Source organism: Elephantulus edwardii, unplaced genomic scaffold, assembly GCF_000299155.1.
Source record: "Elephantulus edwardii isolate Elephantulus edwardi_28Jun2011 unplaced genomic scaffold, EleEdw1.0 scaffold00348, whole genome shotgun sequence".
Classification (NCBI taxonomy): Eukaryota; Metazoa; Chordata; class Mammalia; order Macroscelidea; family Macroscelididae; genus Elephantulus; species Elephantulus edwardii.
In genome coordinates this window covers 415,913-438,860 of record NW_006400098.1, presented here as the reverse complement: position 1 = coordinate 438,860, position 22,948 = coordinate 415,913, and the positions used below count along the sequence as shown (strand labels likewise).

At 45.4% G+C, this 22,948-nt stretch overlaps 1 protein-coding gene across 1 annotated transcript in view; it reads left to right on the top strand.

The window, feature by feature from the left end:
• The first annotated feature begins 2,264 nt into the window (after positions 1–2,264).
• Positions 2,265–22,948, top strand: part of NLRP4 (NLR family, pyrin domain containing 4) — a 63,685-nt gene continuing 43,001 nt past the window's right edge. The window contains exons 1-4 of the mRNA XM_006901845.1: positions 2,265–2,544; positions 7,238–8,154; positions 8,389–8,567; positions 18,252–18,422. Coding sequence (XP_006901907.1) covers positions 2,265–2,544; positions 7,238–8,154; positions 8,389–8,567; positions 18,252–18,422 — 1,547 coding nt within the window. The remainder of the gene's footprint in view (positions 2,545–7,237; positions 8,155–8,388; positions 8,568–18,251; positions 18,423–22,948) is intronic.

Genomic DNA, 22,948 nt, shown 5'->3' with positions numbered 1-22,948 from the left:
ATTATGATGCTTTGGATGTTGCCAACAAAATTGGGATCATCTAAACTGAGTCCAGCGCGCTAATTCTAAATAGAAATTTTTCTCACCAAAAAAAAAAAAAAAAGATACCTGTTCTTCAAACTCATACAGAAGTTAGTTATCATATGCTGATAATTTGGTTATTCATTGAGGAACTGCTCTAATATATAACAGGGTAATTAACAATAGCGTAATTTTATTAGACTGAGTTTATTAGAACAACTTAGCTAAAATATTTTTAATTATATTAACTGATTCTCAGTATTTCTAGGTTAGTTTCTTTAAAGGTAAGTAATGGATGAGAGTCAGAGTGAAAAAATAGTAAAGAATATATTAAGGTTAATACTGAGATATAGTTAGACTTTGGGTGTATTTGGGTTATTAGAGTTCAGGGATTGGGTAGTACTTTTATTGAAATGTCTTAAATTTTGGATTCATTTTAATTTATTTGGCTTCTGGGCTGGTAAGATGTGTGTGCTATAAAGAAATGGTATATTTATACAGTGGAATACTACGCAGCACTTGTAAAACATTAAACAACATGGGGGACTCTGGAGGACATGATGCAGGGTGAAATATCTCAGTCACAAAAGGACAAATACTGCCCAGTACTGCTATTATAAAGCAGATCTGACTTGGGTTGGGAGGAGAATAGGATGTGAGTGGATAGAGAACGACTATTGGGAACAGATGAACTGTTTTAAAGGAATGTCTGATTAGGTACTATACATAAGATAACAGCTTAGAATAAGAGGACTGGGGTGAGCAGGGAAATAGGTAATTGTGAAAGAATGAATTTTTTTAAATACTGTTTGGAATATAGGGGTGAAAAATAACTTTGGCATTTATTTTTTATAACAAGTGCTCTTTAAAAATAAAAATAGAGGGGGTTTAGATATAACTTAGCTTTACAGAGGAGTTTGGCACATGGACAGTCAAGGGCAGCCTCTTTTTATAGGGGTTTTAGGGAGGCCTAAGGAAGATGGTATTTTACTTAGGGATTTTAGGGAGGTCTAGGGAAGGTGATATTTTACCCAGAATTTGGGACTGTTAATGACCTTGTGTTTGGGCTTCTGTGATCAAGCCCAGAGCCTCATCAAGATCCACTGTCTGGTCTGGGTTTTGATCTGGCCACCTTACATATCAGCAGGTTTCTCAAGGAGTGGTCAGGCCCAGGGGCAACTGCCAACCTTCTTCTCCAAGAACTACCTGCCTTTGGGTTTGCAGCTCCTTGAAGCCAACCAGCTAGATAATAATACAAATAATAATCCATAAGATTTTACATGTATTATATGAAAATTATAAATTCTGTTTGTGTGCGTGTATATGTTTGAAAGTCTGGTGGCCTTGTGGGAAGAAGCTGCACAGTTAGACTCTACCAGCTGCTTTCAAGTCCGACTCCAGCTGACCCTCCTGTGGGGGCTATCGGGGGCCGTAAATTGCATGAGAAGATAGTTCCCATATTTCTCCCCATGGAACATCTGATAGGACCCCAAGCCTTTGGGCTGGCAGCGCAATTCTTTACCAGTAAGCCACCATATACATATATGTTGTTGCTGATTGCCTTCAAGTCGAGCATGACTCAGTGACCGTATGAACAAAGGGCCTGAAATATACATATATATCACTGTGTAAATTGAAAGAAACATGGGTCGTCAACTCACGTGCAATTTACTGCCTCTACATTTTTCATGGTTTGCTCCACCCAGGGTTGCCGTGACCCGGTTGCCAGAGAGAGCATGGTGCTGTGTGCGTGGGTGTTGTGGTAGTTTTGGGACGTGAAGGACTACTCTGCCTCCAGGAGCCAGGCAAGCCAGGCTTGGCCTAGGGTTTAAATCAATTGGCTACCCAGTGTGTACAGAGTGGGGTGGAGCTCCCCGATCAAAACAAGCGTGGAAGGAGGAGTGGCATCCACCTCCATAACAGTTTGCCTCTGGAAATGGACTTGGCGAATCTTTAAAGGGACTTTAAAGTCTAAAGGGACTTGGTGGAAATGGGTGTCTTTATGGGGCGAGATCACCAAGTCCTTTCTGTTTCCTAGATCCAGCAGGGAGTTGGGGTGGGTGCTTTGAACCACCAACTCGGGTGAGAAGCCGAGTGCTTGGCTGTGAGGCCACCGCGCTCTGTAAACAACTTGCTTCTTGTCACCATTTTAATTCCTGAATTAACTTTCCACAGGTTCCTTCTATCTCCTCTGCCCTACCACTCTCTCTCTCTGGGCGTTGATAGCACTGCCCTGGAACAAGATGGAATCATCTTTCTTTTCTGATTTTGGCCTTATGTGGTATCTGGAGGAGCTTCAGAAGGAGGAATTTAAGCAATTTAAGGCTTTCCTTAAGCACGACTCTTTGCAGCCAGGACTCCGGCAAATTCCCTGGGCCGAAGTGAAAAAAGCAACACGGGAGGAGCTTGTAAACCTGCTGACCAAGCATTATGGGGAACAGCAAGCATGGGATGTGACCTTAACAATCTTTGACAAGATCAGTAGGAAAGATCTCTGTGAGAAGGCCAAGACTGAGCGCTCCGGTGAGTGAGGCTGGGCAGGTGGACACAAGGTGTCTTACAATGAGAACTCGCCGCAATTGTTAGAGATCATCTCTCTATCTATTGTATGACCGGAACGTTCTAATGGGAGAATGTTATCCGTGGGGTGGGGGTGAGGGTGGTTGTTGATTGCTGTGGAGTCGAGCATGACTCATAGCTACACTATGAACAAAAGACCTGAAGCCTTCCGATAATTATCATTGTTGTTCAAAGTTCATAGAGTTTCCAAAGGCATATGGCTTAGGAAGTGGATGCCACTCCTGCTTCCAAACCTGTCTTAAACTGGGAGCTCCACCAAACCCTGTCCACCATGGGTAATGCTTGTGCCATTAGATAACCTCAATAGCATAAGGTTCAGCATCACAGCAACCCCTGGTTACCTCAGTACAGCAACTTGACAGAAGAGTGCTGTACCACTTAGAAGAATGTTCCTCCTAAATATAGTACAATCAACTTTGAAATACAAAGGCCTTCCATGAGGTCTTGTTGACTTTAAACAAGAGGCTTAAATAAAAGAACAACCAATATAATATGTTGTTACTGTTATGTGCTTGTCGAGTTGCCTGCAATGTATAGCGACCCTATGCACAGCAGCTCTGAACCCTGCCCTTGTCCTGAGCCAGTTTCACAAATTCCAGCACATCAACCTCCATGGCCCCCAAAACAATGTCATTAAATGTGTATTGACAGGTGGGTGGGTGGCAAGTCCTGTGGAGTCCCCTGAGTGACACAAAGAGTTAAGATTCAGCTTCTAATCAAAACATGGGCAGTTCCAATCCAGTCAGAAGTGTATAGAAATGAAGTCCTGACAAGCCACTACTAAAAGATGACTGTTGTTGAAAACCCTCTGACGTAGGTCAACTCTGATACATACTGAGTGTGGGTCACACGTCAGAATTGACTCAAAGGGCACTGGATTGTGGTTTTAGTGTTTGGGAGCCTATCCCAACCTGTATAGTGCTTCCATCTAGGTTATGAGTCATCTCTAAGCTGAGGACTTGTACACTGGTCAGAACCTCTCAGCTCAGTGGGTGCCATTATTTGGTGGTGTCAAGTACCATCAAGTCGATTCAAACTCTCGGCAATGCAACACATGAGAGAGCGAGTCCCCGCCTACAACTGCAACTGTCCTCACAACCTCTGCTGTGCTCAAGTTTGCTGGTGGTGTCACTGTGCCAATCTCTCTCATTGGGGGCTTTCCTTTCCTTTCCTGACTCTCCCATGTTCCAAGCATCCTGTCTCTTCTTCAGGGCTGGTCTCTCTTGATAACATGTCCAAAGTATCAGGCTGAAGACACACAATCCTTGCCAATGCAGAACACCCTGGACACATTTCTTCCAAGACACGGTTGTTTGTCCTTTTGGCAGTTCATGGCATATGCCATCATTTTTGTCAACACCATAATTCAGAGGCACCAATTCCTCTTCAGTCTTCCCTAAGCCATGACTAATTTTCACATGGATATGAACCGACTTAAAATACCAGGGTCAGGCACACCTTAGTCTTTAAGCTGACACTTTTGCTCTTTAGCACATTAAAGAGATCTTTTACAGATTTGCCCAATGCAACATGGCTTTTAATTTCTTGACTAATACTTCCAGGGTGTTGATGGTGGGTCCATGTCAGTATTGTTGTTGTTGGTGTTATGTTTCGTCATGTTGCCTGTGACTCATAGAGACTCTATGTACAACAGCCCTAAAACCTGCTCTGTCCTGCGCCAATCTTACCATCTCCAACACACCTACCCCCATTACCCCAGTGACAGAATCAATCCACCTCATAGAGTGTTCTCTCCTGCGCTGTCCCTCCACACTCCCAAGCATGACATCCTTCTCCAAGGACTCATCCCTCCTTACAACATGTCTGAAGTATGTCAGAAGAAGCCTCAGAATCCTTGCCTCCAAGGAGCATCCTGGTTTAACACTCTCTGGGATGAACCTGTTCATTTCCTTAGCAATCCATGGTATATTCGGTACTCTTCTCCAATACCACAGCTCAAAGGTATCAATTCTCCTTCTCTTCTCCCTAGTCATTGTCTCACTCCCTAATGCAAAGCAAGTAATTGCAAAGACCATGGGCTGTATCAGGTGCACCTTAGTCTCTAGAATGACATCATTGCTCTTCAGCACTTTGGAGAGGACTCTAACAGTAGACTTTGCATCGCAATACGCCTTTTTAATTTCCTGGCTGCTGATGCCAAGAGTGTTGACTGTGGAGCCACGCAAATAATCTCAATCTCTTCACCATTCATCCTGATGCTGCCAATGTGAGAATCTTGGTCTTCTTGATATTAAGCTTCAATCCATATTGAAAGCTGCAGTCCTTGCCCTTCTGCAGCAATCTGACCCATTGTCTGAACAGACATTTGAGAAGGGTCTACAGGTAACAGTTAACATATACTCAGGAGATTATACACAGAATTAGAAGTATGTTGATGTAATGTGGATTCTAAACAGATTCCTCAAGAATGAAGAATTGTTCTTGTCGTTCAGAGCCGTAAGTTGACGATGGCCCTCAGCCATACTGTGAACACAGATCTGAACCCTTCCTACCCTGCACCATCCCCACCATCCATGATCTACCTGAGTCCATTGCTGCAGTCTCTGCCAATCCATCTAGAAACTTTCTCTTTTGCTAACCCTCCACTCTACTGTGCACGATGTTCTTTTTCCAAGCACTGACCCCCTCCTAACCACTTGCCCAAAGCATATAAGATGAAATTTCATCATCCTTGTCTCTAAGAAGCACTCTGGGTGCACTTTCTCCAAATTCTATTTGTTTGTTCTTTTGACAGTCCATGGGATATTCCATACTCATTTCCAACATCACAATTCAAAGGCATGGATTCCTCTTCTGTCTTCCTTATTCATCATCCAACTTTCAGATGCAGAGGAAATAATGGCAGGAGCACCTTAGTCTTTAAACTGGCATCCATGCTCCTCAGCACATTGGAAAGGCTTCTCGACAATAAATTTCCCGTTGAATGTATCTTTTTCTTTCTTGAATTCTGGTACAAAGGGTGTCGACGGGGGCTCCAAGTAAGATTAATTTGTTAACATCTTCCATTTTCGCTCCATCATGATATTGCCTTTGGGTCCAATAGGGAGAATTCTTGTTTCTTAGTGTTGTGATGTAGTTCATATTGAAGGCTGTAGTCTTTGCTCTTCTGCAGCAAATGCCTCAAGTCTTTCTCATTTTCAGCAAACCCTTTGCCATGATACCAGAAGAACTGGATGGTTGGTTTCCAGCTACCATTACTTAATATTTTGATCAAAGGTTCTGTAGAATAATCCTAATCAAAAGAGGGGAAATGCAGAACAGAATTTTTCATTCTCCTAGAGCTTAGATTTTTCTAGAGTGATTGAGGCTGAATAAACCCCTGAAACTACTGTGCTGATACAGTATTTAAACTTTAAACCAAAAATATTTTCTGCGGTCTTAAATTCAAACAGCAGTTTAACTGAACTAGTATGAACTCAGTGAACACAATTAACTCAGTGAACACACTGAGTACTTTGCTCTTTTGAATACCACCTAGTCAAATTGGTAACAGCAAGTCCGCAATGAGTTAGAGACTTTAGGAGCTGGAGGATTTATGTTAACAGTGCAAGAAGAACTCCGAAAAGGAGGATGAGAGTGGCTGCACAAATCACAGAGTGCAATCAGTCCCTCAACTGTGCACATAAAAACTGTCGAGTTGCATCTATTCTCTTGTGCATATTCTCAACAACCACCAAAAGTCCTTCCTACATCGTCATTCAGATGCCATGCATGCATGTCTTTACACGAGTAGGCCCACATTATAGACACTGCCCTACTCTTTTTCCACATAGTTAATTCCATGCTTTTAATATCCACAAATAAAACATGGTTCCATGTATTATTTAGCTGGTCTTTAGCAGCTAATAAGTTTCTTTTTCCATTCTGTATCAGCAACGACTGTCACTGTGGTTGGATGGCTGTGCATGTCTGTGTGTATATTTACGGAGACTGAGCGTTTTAATGTATGAGAGTGCGTGTCTACAGCAGAGATTGGCATGTGTGTGTGTGTGTAGGACCAGAGAATTTATACTTTAGACTCAACAGACATAGGGACTTTGTTGCAACTATTCAGCTCTACTGTAAAGGTAAAGCCACCTTTACAATACACTAATTGTGTGCCTATGAGCCAACAGCATTTATTTAAAGAATCAGACTTTGGTTCAGCTTTGGCTTGTGGGCCTGTTTGCCATTCTCTGAGGCAATACATTCTGAAGAGTAAAATTTCAACTTCAAAGAATGTTATGTGTACATAAAACAAGTCGTGTATGATTTCCTGAGTGGCAAACCAGCTCCTCTGTAGACTTGAACTAGAAGCACAATTTTTTTAAAAAAAAAAAAGTCTGTATGTTTAACTTTATTATGTTCTATGTTTTGTTTTCTCTCTTCCTCACTGACTCAGGACATAAAAAGAGATACCAAGCTCACATAAAGGAGAGATTACTCAAAAGGTGCTTCAGAGGAGAAGCTGCCATTAGCACCCATAATTACTTTGAGAATAAAGAACATGAGTATATGGAACAGCTTTTCCCGCCTCAAGCAACTGGAACAGAGCTGCCGCATACTGTGATCCTCATAGGAAACCAAAAACTCGGAAAGACGACATTCTTGACCAAGTTATTGTTGACCTGGGCAGAGGGCACCCTCTATCAGGAGAAGTTCTCATACGTTTTCTACTTCTGCTGCCAGGAGGTGAAGCATTTGGCGGTGACCAGCCTGTCTGAGTTGATCTCCAGAGGCTGGCCTGGTAGCCCCGCACCCCTAGGAGAGATCCTGTCCCAGCCAAGGAAACTCTTGTTTCTCATCGACAGCTTGGAGAAGCTGACAGGTACCTCCAACGAGCTGTGGTCAGACACGTGCAGCGACTGCGTGCAGCAGCAGCCAGTGCAGGTCATCCTGACCAGTTTGATGAGGAAGAAGATGCTCCCTGAGTCCTCAGTGCTCGTTGCCACCACACCTGAGTACCTGCAGAAAGCTGAGCCCCAGCTCGAGAACCCAGAAATTAAGCCAATCATCGGCCTCAGTGAGGATGGGAAGAGACTCTACTTCTCCTGTACCTTTCAAAACAAGAATCAAGCACTGGAAGCTCACAACGTAGTCAAAGGAAACAAATGGCTCTATTCCATGTGCCAAATCCCTGCCCTCTGCTGGGTCGCGTGCACCTGCCTGAAGCAGGAGGTAGAGAGAGGCAGAGACATAACACTTACCTGTCACAGGAGCACATTTCTGTTTAGTTCTTTTATCCTGAACACATTCACATCCCTGAATGCCGTACGCCCACATCGAAAGGACTACCTCCAGTTGGAGGGTCTGTGCTCCCTGGCTGTGGAGGGCATGTGGACAGACACGTTTGAATTCAGTAAAGAAGACCTCAAGAGAAATGGCTTAGCTGAAGGGGACATCCCCACATTTCTGGACACAAAGATCCTTCAGAAGTGCTGGGCCTACGAGAACTGCTATGCATTCATGCATAAATACATCCAGGAGCTCTTGGCTGCCATGTTTTATTTGCTGAAGAGGCCAAGCGATCACCCCAACCCAGCCATTAAATGCGTGAAGGCACTGCTAATGACCTACTTAAGGAAATTCAAACTTCACTGGGATTTTCTGGGATGTTTTTTGTTCGGTCTTTTGAATACGAAGGGAGAGGAAAGGTTACATGAGTTTGGTTTCCAGCTAATTCCAGAGGTCAAGGAGCAAGTCTGCCTTTGCCTGAAGAGTTTAGGTGAGCACGAACTTCAGAAGAAAGAGCTCTGTTTCACGGCCTTGTGTTACTGTCTGTTCGAGGTTGAGGATAAAGGGTTTGTGAAGGAGGCATTGGACTGCTTCCAGGAAGTCCACCTGTCTGTCACCGACCGATTGGACCTGATAGTGTCCGCCTACTGCCTGAAACAGAGCTCCTGTCTGAGGAAACTTGCAGTCTCCATTGAGGATATCTTAAATGAGGAGAAAGACAATCGAGCCATGTGAGTTCACCCCACGGCTTTCTCCCTGGCCACTGCTCAGCATCTGTCCATGTTCACAAGGAGGGTGTGCGGCTAAGAGGGTGTCAGGGTAGAATATCACTGTCAGTGTTGAGTCCTCAGTTGACTGGAATGTGGGGGACCCTGGCCTTTCTTTGTCGTAGTTCTCCCATAGAAAAGGGGGCAGGACTGGGCACTACCACATCATGGGAAGGAGGGAAGTTCTGACGGAGAGAAGGAGGGGAAGAAAGAAAAAGTGAGAGAGAGAGACCACACGAGCGTGCGACAGAGCTTACGCCAGGCACCATTCTGAATTAGAGTGAGGCCTGGATGTGAAAGCCTGTGTGGAGTGCAGCTCCCACACTTACCCAGTGCTGCTTTTGTTCTTGTTGATGGGGTCCCTGGAGGTGATTCTAACTCCTAGCAGCTCCCCGAGACAGAGCCCAGCAGCCTGGTCATGTGTCCGAGGCTGTAGTCTTCACAGGGGGCCACGTCAACCATCTCCTTCACAGTCACAGTGGGTTCAGACCTCTCAGTTTGTGGTTGTTTGCAGAGCACTTACCTGTTGTGCCACCAGGGCTCCCATCCTGAAAATGAGCGCCAAAGTATCTGCAGTTAACACTTGGGGCTCAGACAGCTAGCACCCTCCGATTCTTTCCTCGCTGAACACCGGAAATGACCTTTTCCAGTTTACTCTCCTATTCTTGCAGATTTTAATTCACTTACTACTCGCAAGCTTTGTTTTCAGGAAGATAATTTCTCGTGCCCACATGGTGGGAATAGGTTGCCCAGGTGGCATGGCTGTTTTTCATGCAACCATACAAGACTGGTGCTTCTAAGTCACACAGCAATGCCCACGAGGAAAGTCCTCGGGTTCTGCTTCCAGAACTTACTCCGCCAGCCACCAGAGCCCTCTGGAGCATACCTCTGGCCCAGAGTATGTGGGGCTGCCGTGAGTTCGAAAAGCACCATGGAGTGAGCTTGGTTTTTGACACTGGGAATGTCCTGAGTTCGATGTCACCCATGAAAACATTTCCTCTTAATTTCATTGCAGATTTAGTTACAATCTCAAACGCTGGTATTATATTTGCTCTGTCATCACCACAAATGTCCACCTCTATGAACTTCAGATATACAACAGTTTCCTCAATGAGACTGCTTTTGTCACTTTGTGTAAGGAACTAAGAGATCCCAGCTGTTGTCTTCAAATCCTTAGGTAAGTTGGACACCAATTTAGGCTTTAGAATTTGAGAAAATAACATAGTCTTGGCTTTCCCAGTTCCCCAAAAAAGGTAATCCAATTGAATATGAAAAATATCAAACAATATTATTTAATGTCACATGCAAGCAAATTCTTGCTGTAATCATTCAAAACCAGCTAGAATAGTACATGAATAGAGAACTACCAGATAGCCATGTTGAACTTAGAAGAGGAAGAGGCCGTGGCACCAGGGATATCATTGCTGATATCAGGAGAATCTTGACGGAAAGTGGAGAACCGCAGAAAGCTGTATAATTGTGTTTTATTCACTATGCAAAGCAATTTTACTGCACGAATCACAACAAATTAGAGTTAACATTGAGAAGAATGAGTATCCCAGAACACTTAATTTTAAAAGTGGCTCAAAAGATTTTATGAGGAAGAATGCGACATTGGAGGAAGACTCATCAACAATTACCATGCAGATTATGAGACACTGAGAAGGACTCGGAGTGCTTGCTGCAAAAGAGTAAGACCTCAACCTTCAATACGGGTCACATCTCAGTATTACTCTCAATACCTGAGCCAGCAGTGGGCCACATCACCATAGCTGGAGGAAAGACTGGAGCTGTCGATAACTTCACTTTACTTAGATCCACAATCAACACCCTTGGCAGCAGCAGTCAGGAAATCAAAACGTGTACTGCACTGGGGAAATCTGCTGACAGGGACCTCTCCAAAAAATGTTGGAGAGCAAGGACATCCGTTTAAAGACTGAGGTGCGCCTGATTCAAGCCGTGATGTGTTCAGTTTGCTTGTTATACACCTCAAAGTTGGACAGTGACCACAGATAATGAGAGAACTGGTCTTTTGAAATTGCAGTGTTGGAGAAGAGTACTGACTATCTCATGGACTCCCCAAAGAACAAACAAGTATGTGCTAGAGAAAGTATGGCCAGGGTGTTCTTTGGAAGCCAAGATGGTGCGGTTTCATCTACATACTTTGGGCATGTTGCTACGAGGGGCCAGCCCTTGGAGAACGACATCATGCCTGGAAAGCTGGAGGGTCAATGTAGGGAAGAAGGACCCTAATCAGGATGGATTCCCACAGAGACTGCAACAAGGGTCCCACGTGGATTGGAGAGGGTGAAGACGGCACCGGATGGAGCCAGGCTCAGAGCTGTGGTTTATAGCGGCACCATCAGTGTCTGTCAACTCAACAGCCCTTAACGATACCTTAACTTTCAGATGAGGCCAACTGCTGTCAATCAAAGAGCTCCAAACTGGAGCCCATTTTCTCAGCCTTATGATTTTTCTTTGTCACTGAGGCCATCCTGTGCTTTGTAGGACACTTCCTTGGAATCCCTGGTCTCGAGCTGCCAGATGCAAGCCTCTCCTCTGTGACACCTAGAAAGGTCTCCAGATGCTGCCAAATGTCCCCTAGAGGACCAATCTGTCCTGGCTTGGAACCACTGGTCTGGAGTGATTGGCAGTATGAATGTGCAAACTGAATTGAAATTCCTGAAGCATATGTGAGAAAGATGCCACTCTCTGTGGGCACCTTTAGAAGTAGCTAAGATTACACCGGTATTACTGCCGTGATGAGAGGAAGAAAGGGTAATATCGTTTATGTTATCTCCAATATTCACGCCCTCTTTGACATTAATTAGTACCGACTATTTGCCAAGACAGCAGATTTTCCCAGAGCAATTTCCAAGTCACGTTGGTCCTTGGAGGACAGGAGTTTGAAGCTCCATCTCACATTCTTTGGGCGTGTGGCCGGGAGGGACCAGTTCTTGGAGAAGGACATCATCTTTGGAAGAGTGGAGGGACGGCGCAGGAGTGGAAGACCCCAGATGAGATGGATTGATACAGTAACTAGGACAATGTGGGGAGGTGTGTCAGAGTCAGTGAGACTGGCTCAGCACAGGGCAGGCTTCAGAGCTGCTGTACGTACGGTCGCTGTGGGTCACAGGTGACTTGACAGCACATACCAACAACGTTATTTGCCGAGATGGATGTCAGAAGAGACTCTGAATATTGTACTAGACTGCTGAGAAGCCAAAGTAAAGGAAAGAATTCAAGAAGTTAAGGAGCTGAACAGAAGATTTCAATGGGCATCTTGGGGAGACAAAGCAAAGGATTAAAATGAAATGTGCAAAGAGCTGGAGTCAGAGGAGCAAAAGGGCCAAACTTGCCCAGTTCAAGTCCACCCAGAGATGCTTCAGAAGGAAGACTGGATTCTGTGTTTCCAAATAAATCAGAAGCTGGAGGCTAGGGGACTGGGTTCTACTCCATGTAGACAGGATGACTAACAATACTGTTTGCCAGTATTTGAACCGAGATCCCTGGGTATGCGGAATCTCCCAGGCTACGGGACCCTGAGCTGTGCATTTGGGGGTGTGAAATGGAAACGTCAGTTGATCACAGGGTGTAGGAGACCATCTGGCTCCTCAGCGCGTCTTTGATTAGATGAAACTCATTTAAAACAAAACTTCTATCTTTGTTTACAGGATGAACAACGTTCCCTTCCCTGAGAAGAATGGTTTTTTCTTTGAGATGCTCTCTCGTAACTCACGTCTGAAATGCCTGGACCTCAGCCATACACAGCTCTCCAGTACAGATGTGAGGCTGCTGTGTGAGGCCTTGAACAACCCCCTGTGTGGCGTGGAGTATCTGGCGTAAGTCTCGCTGTTCACAGCTTCAGAGGGGGAAGGAGTCCAGAGGAGATGCGTGAGATTTTGTTTTGTTTTTGTTTTTGGGGTTTGGGGTTTTTTTGCCCTGTGTGGGGTTTTTTTAAACTGTGATTTTAGTGAACATTTACAAAGAGATTAGGTTTGCATTCATTCCTTGATGTTCCCTCTTTCTGTCCCTCCTCTGCCCCTCAGTTCCCTTTCCAATGCATCTCCTGTTCCAAAGTGTCACCTGCATAGATCTGATGTTTCGTTCCTTTCAGACGGTGCTTCCCTTCACCCATCCCAGGGCAGAGTTCGCCATGTGTCCATTCTTTCCCTGCTCTGCTCACTTCATATCCATGCTATTTTTATAGCTATGGTTTTACACAGTATTTGTCCTTTAGTGACTGAGATATTTCCCTCAACATTTTTAAATAAATCTGCTTTTCTCTTCTCTCTTCCTCTCTCTCTTCCTTGCTCTCTTCCTCTCTCTTTCTTTTCCTCTTTCTCTCTCTTCCTCTCTCTCTCTCTCTCTCCTCTATCTCCTCTCTTTTTTCTCTCTCCTCTTTTTTTCCTCTCCCTCTCTCCTCTTCTCCCCCAAACTCAAAACTAACCTTTGCAGACCCGGAACTTAAATACTTGTTTGTGTTTAATGGAAAGCAAGTTGCAAAGCAGTTGCTGGGAGGGTGGCTGAGTCGTGGGAGAACTAGGGGGGGGGTAGAATTTTCAGTGGTTGACTTTTCTAGAAGTGCATCTCCCAACCTTCATCCCAGAGAACCTCTAGGTTGGCTCAATTGCTCAGATGGCCCCAAGCATCACTTACTTGTATCGCCGAGAAACTCCAAGTCTACTGAACAGCAGGTATTAAAACAGCCATAGCAGCTTTATTCATAATTCCGGAAACGGTAGAGCATAACATTTTGGAGGTAAGGAATCCTTGTAGAGCCATTGTTATGTGTACAATTGTTAACCAAAACGTTGGCAGTTCAAAGTCACTAGCGGTCCTATGGGGGAACGATGTTGTGGGCTGTTCTCAGTACAGCCTTGCCTCCTGGGGGTTTGGGACTACTGTCTCCCAGGACATCAAGGCCAATTGGCATAGCATAGTCCACAGAGGCAAGGACCTACTCCCTGCTTGGTGAGACAAGGGCCTTAAAAGTTTGCCAGTATCCAAACGGAGGTAAAACCCCTGGTTTCTCCATCCCAAGAAGAAAGAGGAGGCAAGAAATTAAAAAATGTGGAGGAACAAATAGGCCAGGAAGACTTAGGCACCACAAGAACCTCAACTCCCGTGATGCAGAGACCGGAACTCACTAATGTGGGGGGTTGCCGCTGACCACTCCTCGGTGACCCTCCGCAGAAGGCCCTGGAGAGAGCGGAGAGGAAAACGTGGAGCAAAGCTCAAAGGCATCTACTCAAAAGCTCAGACTCCCTGGTCCAGCAGACAAGCAGAACCCTCGACGCTGTGTGTGCCTCGGTCACGCATGAGCCCGGAGCAGAGCCGCTTCTCCTGGCTAAACTTGCAGGCTCTCATGTCAACCAGAGAGGCACTCGGTCCTTAGAATAAGCAATTAGACAGGTCAGAGGCGCAGCGCCTGCCCACAGACAGGTGAGGCCCAGAAGACAGGAAGGGGTAGGTTAGCGAGATGAGTGGAAACGCAAATCACAGGAAAGAAGTAGGACGTCTGGTGTGGTTACTTGTAGGTACTGTCACTAATGTTACCACGCAAAATGGGTGTGGACGGCAGGGTGGAAAACCCAACCTGCTTTGTGAACTTTCACTCAGGTGCCAGTTGAAAAATGATAGCCTAGGCACCTCCTCGAGGCGACTCTGCCTGGGCATCTCCTGGGGCACCTGCTCGGAGCGGTTCTGCTCTGCCCTGAGGGTCATTGTGAGTAAGAACCCAGCTGGTGGCCACGCAGAGGTGACAGGAAGCATGAATAGGAATTACGTCCTTCATTTTTGTGGCTGACCAGTATTCCATCATATGAACCCACTGTATTTCCCCGTTTGTCAGTTCATAGACATTTGGGATAATTCCACTTTTTGGCTCGTGTGAGTTCTGTTCCTACGAAGTGTCATGGTTGAGCACTCCTGGTTAGTTCTTTTGAGTACACACCAAGAAGCGGAACTGTTTCTTCGCAAGGCAGTTTTCTGTGTAGCTTGTCGGGGACTTGGCGAGCCCTGGTCCACCACAGGCACACTGCGTTAGAACCCCACCAGCAAGCTAGGAGAGTTCCAGTCTCCCTCCATCTACACCGACACCTGTTATTTTCTGGATCTTCCCGTTGCCTTTTCATGACGTTCTGTGGTGCTTGTGTGCCATTGAAACCCAAAACCCAGTGGGTTTTCAGAGACAGTAAATCAAATGGGATGAGATTGTCCACTGTTCTCCTGCGGATTCAAACCCGTGCCTTTGGGATTGCCACACAGCTTCTTACCACTGGGCTACCAGAACTTCATGAGGTGGTAGTGGTTGTTGTTGTTGTGTGCCACCACGTCAGAACTGACCCATAGCTGACCTTCCAGAGGATTTTCAAAGACAGTAAATCACACAAGAGGAGATTGCCTATCCTCCCACAGAGCAGCGGCTGGATTCGAACCATGTGCCTTTGGGATTGCAGCACAGTTTCTTGCCACTAGGCCACCAGAGCTCTGAATAGTAAGTAGTAGGTATGAAATTGTGTCACCTAATTTTGAGCTATATTTCCCAAATGACTTACAATGCCGTGCATTTTTTTTTTCATAAGTCCGTTGGCCACTGGCGTGATTTGTTTGGAAAAATAACTATTCAGGTCCTGCTGGTTCGAATCCAGGAGCAACTCCAAGGGAAAGGTGGACACTCTCCTCCCAAGTGACTTACAGCCTCGCAAAGCCTCGGGAGGGTCAGCCACGAGGTGGTGCCGTGGCCGCGAGTTGACTGGTTCTCAGCTGAGTCGTTTGTCTTTTGGTTGTTGGATTGAATGATATGTTCTGGATAGGGGTTTCTCATCAGGTATACGGCTCCCAGATAGTTTTCTCCCATTCTGGCGTTTATTGCTTCACCTTGTTGTTTAAAGTTGTTTGACTCATGGAAGTGTAGGGTTTCTGTTGTTCTGTCTCATGAAGTGGGTTTTCTCTATCTTTTTTGGTCTCCTGTGCTTTCGGCCTTACAGAGTGAAGCCCATGAGGCCCCCAGCTTCGTGTGACCACCTTGTCTCACCAGCTCTTCACCCTGCTAGGGTTCACTCATTTAGAAACCTACATCCAACTCCCAGGTCAATTTGCCTTCTCTGGTAAATTTCCACCATACATGGCTTCCAACTTCCACAGCTTTCACTGTGTTCAGAAAACATTAACTCAGCATCATGGAGATTTATATATTTTCCTCGGATTTTTCCAACTTTGGGCTTTATATTTAAACGTGTGATCCATTTTTAATGTTGTCAAGTTAAGTCAAAGTCTCTCGTAGACTTTAACAAGATTACAGTCTCACTCGGCTACTGAACAGGAGTTGTGCTTCCAAATCCAAAGGCTGAATGTTCGAATACACCAGCAGCTCCAGGTGAAAAAGGCAGGCCAGCTCCCTCCCTGAGACCCCTCAGGCTCTCAAAACCCACTGGAGGGTCAGTTGTGGGTCAGGTCCACGGCAACAGTAGTACGTATGGGGTTGAGTTAAATCCAGAAGCAGTTTTAAACTTAAGTGTAGTCTCAGATTCAGGCAAGAAAGAAACGTTGGGAGTTGTGGAGTGAATGAATTGCCAATTAGACTCTCGTTTCTTGACAACCATTGTCATTGTTTACATCTTCACTCGGTGGTTGGAAAAGTCTAGTTGCAGCACTTTGTGTCTTCCGGGGACAAGGAGAGCAGCTGAAGTCACAGAAACTCAGTTTCTGGCAGCCCAAAACCAACGTCAGTTCAGCCCAAATGTTGAACCTGTTGGTCTGCCTTGCGGTTCAAGGCTTCCTTTCTGGAACGTTGTCTGAGAAGATGCTACTTGAGCAGAGGTCTCAAGGAATGGGAGTCATCTAATCAAAGGCCAGGGAAGGCACACAGTTCAAATCCACCAGACGCTCCGTTGGAGAAGGAGCGACAATCTCCTCCCGCACCAATCAGATCTGATTGGCCAGCACACACCAAGTCAGAGGACAATTCTATGCTGACACGCTCCGGGTCGCCATGAGTTAAAATCAACTCAGCCAGCAGAAACTGGTCATCGTCGTCATTCACCCGATAAAGTGGGTGTGGTGTCCTTGGGAGGGACTTGTGAGCGCACCTCCCTAGAAGTTCAAATCTACCAGTAGTTTTGAGTGGGAAAGGTGGACAGTCTCCTCCCGGGAGATTCATAGCCTTGGAAGCCCCTGGAGGGACGTCTACGTGTGGACTCCACCTCGGTGGCAGTGAGGAGGGAGGCATGTGTCGTATACTGTCTCTCCTTTAAGTATAGAGGTTGAATTGTTGGAGATTTGGATTGATGGAGACCAGGAACAGAGCAGGCAGATCCACAGTGCTCACACGCAGCTAATGTCTGCTTCCTGACTCTGCTGTGGTCTAGACTAATTTCCTTAATGAACAAACACGCAAAAATTCTAAACAAATGTTGGCAAATATAATCTCACGGTTCAGTGACATCCAAACAATTTTCTTGTAATAGTCCCGTGTTGCATTTATAACTCTCCTCATGGGCCGAGGTGGGCGGTCATGTTTATGGGAACAGATCATTGGGTCTTTTTCTCAATGGAAAGTGGAGTTGCTAGGTGAGTTTGAACTGCCAACGTTTGGGTTAATGAGAGCTTAGCCGTTATGCCACCTGAGTTCCTTAAGTCTAATCTAACAGCACAGAAAAAAGGATAACACAGAATGAGTAGATGAAGGTTATAACAACATTAATAGTCAAATCACGTGATCACCTAATGGGTACAGAAAAGTATTTGCCAAAAGCTGACATTCGACCCTGATAAATCCTCACTGCCGGACCAGTAGGCAGCATCATGATCGATGGAGGGAAGGCTGAAGTTGCCATCTTCCTCGGATCCATAGTCCACACCCTTGGCACCAGCAGTCAAGACATCAAAAGACCCGTTGCATTAGGCATATCTGCTGTGAAGGAGCAATGATGTCAGTTTCAAGCCTAAGGTGCACCTAATTCAAATCATAGTCTTTTCAGTTACTTGGTAACTTGCATTTGAAAGTTGAACAAGACTAAGGATGACAGAAGAAGGGAGCTAGACGATGACTAAGAGTGACAGAAGAAGGATGATGACTTTGCGCTGTGGTTGCTGGAGAGGATCATTGAACATAGACGGCCAAGAGATCAGACAGGTCTATCCTGGAGAGGGTGAACCCAAGTTGCTCCTTGGAGGCAAAGATTCTGACGTTTCATCTCACATACTGTGGGCATGTTGCCAGGTAGGACCAGTCCTTGGAGAGGGACGCCATGCTTGGAAGAGGGGAGGACAGTGCAGGAGAGGGAGACCCTGGCTGAGATGGATTGACTCAGTGACTGGGGTCATGGAGATAGGTGTGTCAGAGACAATGAGATTGACTCCGGATAGGGCTGAGTTCACAACTATTGTCTATCCAATGGCACATAACAACCACCACCACCCTGCCCTGTTGATAGGCTCTGTGAGACCAAATTAATTTTACAGAGCTTCTACGTGAAGATGTATCTATAGGAAAATATTTCTCTTCATGAGAGATTATCTTTAAGAAGCTCTATGCGAGTGGACTGGAAAATGGATTGACTGCAAACATTTCCTCAAATGGGGATTTTTTCGAAGCTTGCTGAGACGTTTTCCCCTCCTTTCTGTCTCCACATGTCCTCACAGTCTGGCTGGCTGCTACATCAGGGAGCCCTTTTGGGAGAGTGTCTGTGACGTTGTCAGGAAGAGCCAACAGTTGCTCTATCTGGATCTCAGCATGAATACCCTGAAAGCGGATGATTTGGAGCTCCTGTGTGAAGCCCTCCGGCACTCAGACTGTTGCGTACAGTCCCTGTGGTAAATTTCCTCTGAAGTCACACCCTCCTCTTCCTTTTCAAGCGTTCACGCTACTGAGAAGACACGTGGGTTTGATGAAAGCCATAGTGCCTATGACTTAAGATAGGAATATTTTTTTAAAACATGGATTGTTCTTGTAGATAGCGATATTCGGGGTGAACAAACGTGTACCTTGACTTTGTTGTGAATTTAATGTGTTGTTAAAGAACCCCTGGTTGTATGACAGATTAGCTTGGCCGCTAACAAAAGAGCTGGTGCCAACCCACCCAGATGCTCTGCGTGAGAAAGAGCTGGCAATCTGTCCCACAAAGATTAGAGTCTTGGAAGTCCTAAGATGCAATTGTCCACTGTCACATGGGGCCACTAGAAGTCAGAATGGACTCAGTGGTTTGGAGTCACAACAAGCATCATTGGGAAATAGCACTAGAGCATGGGGGACGGGTCAAATGAAGGTCAACAAAAAGCAGGGAGAGGTGCCGTGAGACGGGCTGGACACCATAGCCACGCGCTGGCTCGGCCGTGCCAGTCATTGCGAGGATGGCCAGGGAGATGCCGTGTGTTCCGTCGGACATGCGTCGCCAGGAGTTGCAGCCAACGCAAAGCAACAACAGCGGCCCACGGAATGGCCATTTAGTTGCATAGGAGGAAGGGGCTTCAGCATTTCTGGCTGAGGGAGGGGCTCCCAGATAACTAGATGTTTGCGTGCATTCCAGGACCTCTCACTATATGGGGAAAGACAACGGTAATTTCATTGAGAAGAGTTGAGCAGGGGGAGTGGTGGTGGTGGTGGCGGGGGCGCTTGAGTGCTGTTGAGTTGGAACCGACCCATAGCAGACCCTCCAGCAGCTTTTCAGACGCAGTTAACTACGAAGGAAGAAATTGCCCATCCTTCTCCCACAGAGCGCATGGTGGATTCGAACCACGTCAGGGTCACAGTGCAGTTTCTTACCACTAGGTCACCAGATCTCCCTGTGGGGATAAGAGACCTGACAATTTCTATTTCTATTTTTCTAAAAAAATTTTTTAAAATAACTTTAATGACTATTTACAGAGAATTTGGATTTCCATTCATTCATTGCTGCACTTCTCTACCCGCCCAGCTCTCTCCCCCGCCCCCCAGTTCGCTCCTCTCTTTCAAAAGTAAAAGAAAGACTCCCTCCCTGGTACACAATCCCCCCACACCGCTCCCACCGCCCCAAGTACATTCCACTATGCAACCTTAATTGTGCACTCTTGTGATAACCTTATCTATTTCTATTTCTATCTCTCTATCTCTATCTAATTATTTATATGCTTTATTATTATATTTTATATTAAAATATAAATATGGGCTGGCTGACTGGCATCTCATCTTGATGGCAATCAGGCAAGGGCAGTTTCTGGGGTCCTTTTTGTTGTGTGTTAACTGTTCTTTGTTGTTGTTGTTGTTGTTATGTGCCGTCGAGTCGCCTGCGACTCACAGCGACCCTATGTACAACAGCCCTAAACTCCGCTCTGTCCTGTGTCAATCGCACTGTCTCCGACACTCCCATCCTGATTATCCCAGTCACTGAATCAATCCACCTCACAGAGGGCCTTCCTCTCCTGTGCTGTCCCTCCACCCTCCCAAGCATGATGTCCCTCTCCAAGGACTGGTCTCTCCTCACAACATGTCCAAAGTATGTTAGACGGAGCCTCAGAATCCTTGCCTCCAAGGAGCCACCTGGTTTAACGCTTTCCAGGACAAATCTGTTTGTTTTCCTGGCAGGTCATGGAAAATTCAATACTTTTTCCCAGAACCACATCTTAAAGGCATCAATTCTCCTATCCTCCCTAGTCATTGTCCAACTCTCTGATGCATAACAAGTGATTGCAAAGACCATGGCCTGTATCAGGCGCACCTTGGTCTCCAGAGAGACACCATTGCTCTTCAGCACTTTGGAGAGTTCCCTAACAGCAGACTTTCCCATGGCAATGCGCCTTTTAATTTCCCGGCTGCTGGTGCCAAGACTGTTGACTGTGGATATTCTAAAAAGAATAAATCTGGCCCAAGGGCTGCAGTACAAAATGAACTGTTCTTTACTCCCTCAAAAGTGGGTGGCCTTAGACTAAGGGTAAAGGTGGAAGCCTGCTTGAGGGTGTGACTTTAAAATCCTGTAGGGCCCTAGGGCTGCAGCCCTCGGGCCAGATTTATTCTTTTTAGAATATATTCTTTTAAAGACCTAGCAATCATATTTGTCTTTTTCCTGTACTGAACAACGTGGAGTTGCTGTGATGCTGAACACTGTTCCATAGTCGTGTCAAATACCATAATGATTACCCATTATGTACAATGGTTGGATGAGCTTCCAGATTGATTCAGGTTGGGAAGCAGGAGTGGCACCCACTTCCTAAACTAGATGCCACTGGAAACTCAACAAACTCTCTTAAAAATGTACAGAAATTATACTAACCCTAGAACAGAGTTCAGATATTTTGTGTAACGCTTACTCTGACTCATATTGGACTTGACGACACTTAACCACTGTTAGAAGAGACTAGCGCTGTTCTATCTGGAGGAACATTCTTCCACTTTGCACATTACTCTTTGTCACTGCGCTGTATGAGGTAACCTGGGTTTGCAGCGATGCTGAACCTTATGCCATTGGGGTATCAGATACCAGAATGGTTTCCCATTGTGGACCGTGTTCCCAGTTGTAAAACAGGTTCAGAAGCAGGAGTGGCCTCCACTTCCTAAACCACATGCTACTGGAAACCCTATGAACTTGGAGAAACAACTATAGCTATGGAAAGGCATTAGGTCTTTTGTTCATAGAGTTGCTATGAGTCGACCTTGACTCAATGTCAATCAACAACAGCAATACAAATATATGTAATATACAAGGATAAACATAGGAAAACAATAGACATGAGATTGGAACACAGGGGTGGGAGGATAAAAAAAAAATGAGAAGGGAAATAAAATATTATTTCATCACATAAAAACTATTTTTAAAAAAATACTACGATAGCATTTCATTACAAAGGGTCTCTTTGCCCAAGAAACCCAGAAACATGTAAAATTGTGCAGAATTCTTTCCTCTGATACATCAGGAAATTGCACAAGATGACTCGAGTAACAGTGGATACTATGACAAGCAGGGCTAACATATCAGAGAAGACAGGACAACTGGGTTCAGTTTGATGACCCTGGGTTCATGTCATTACGCATCAGAGTTCGCCTTGTGGCTCTCTGGGGGTGGAAACTGGCATACAGCGTGAACACTCTCGTCCCATGCCTCTGAAAACCCGCTGGAGCGTCAGCTATGGGTCGGTTCTGACTTTACAGTACAAAACAACAACAACTAGTGGTCATCTTGGAGTTTGAATAATGAAAGAATAAAGTGAACAGTGATGGTCAGATTAGCTCTTTATACTCAACAAAACCAAACCGAGCTAGTGAACCATTCAGTTGGCTTCCACTCTGGTGACCACAGGACTAGAAATGGCCCATAGTCGTCTTGGCTGGGGTCTTTATCATACAGGAACCCTGTGAACAGTGCCATTGACTCGGCTCCCACTGTGGTTATCCCAGGAGAAGACCTGCCCCATAGAGTCTTCTTGGCCGGGGTCTTTACTGTACAGCAACCCTGTGAGCAGTAGAGCTGAGCCTTACCTTATCATGGACCGTGTTCATGATCTCTGTTAGGCTCATGGACCACGTTCATGATCTCTGTTAGGCTCAAGCCCATTGTGGTCGTCACTGTGTCAATCCATGTCACGGAAGGTCTCCCTCTCTTTGACTGACTCACTACCTTTCCTGGAGCGATGTCTCTCTCCAAGGATTAGTTACTCCTGAAAATAAAGCTAAAGGGCGATGAAGCTCCACACCCTTGCCTCTAAAAAACACTCTGGTTGATTTCCTTCAAGACAGATTTGTGTATTCCTTTGTCAGTCGATGTTACATTCACTACTCTTCACCAACACCACACTTCAGAGGCACCAGTTCTTCTCTTCTCCTTAGTCATTGCCCAACTAAGAGCTTCACTGCCCGCGGATAGGAAGTAATTGAAAATACCATGGCTTGGATCAGGTGCACCTTAGTCTTCTAAATTACATCCTTGCTTTTTAGTATACTCCCAGGCTAAGAGGATGTGCTAGCTTTATCCAATGTAATATATCTTTTTATTTCTTTTTTGTTTGTTTTCTTCTTAAGCTTTTTTTAAAATAATTTTAATGAGCATTTACAGACATTTTGGATTTCCATTCATCATGGAAATGCTGCACTTCTCTCCCCACCCATCCCTCCCCCACCCCAGTTTGCTCCTCTCTTTCAGAAGTAAAAGAAACACTCCCTCCCTGGAACACAATCCCCCCACACCCCTCCCACTGCCCCAAGTACATTCCACTGTGCAACCTTAATTGTGGACTCTTGTGATAACCATAATACCCTATCATACATCGCTTTTAAATTATTCACTCCCTCATCTGTTTTAGTGCAGTATACACAACTTATCCAGTTGTTCTCACTCTTAAACCAACCCTGATATCAGTCCCATTTTATAACA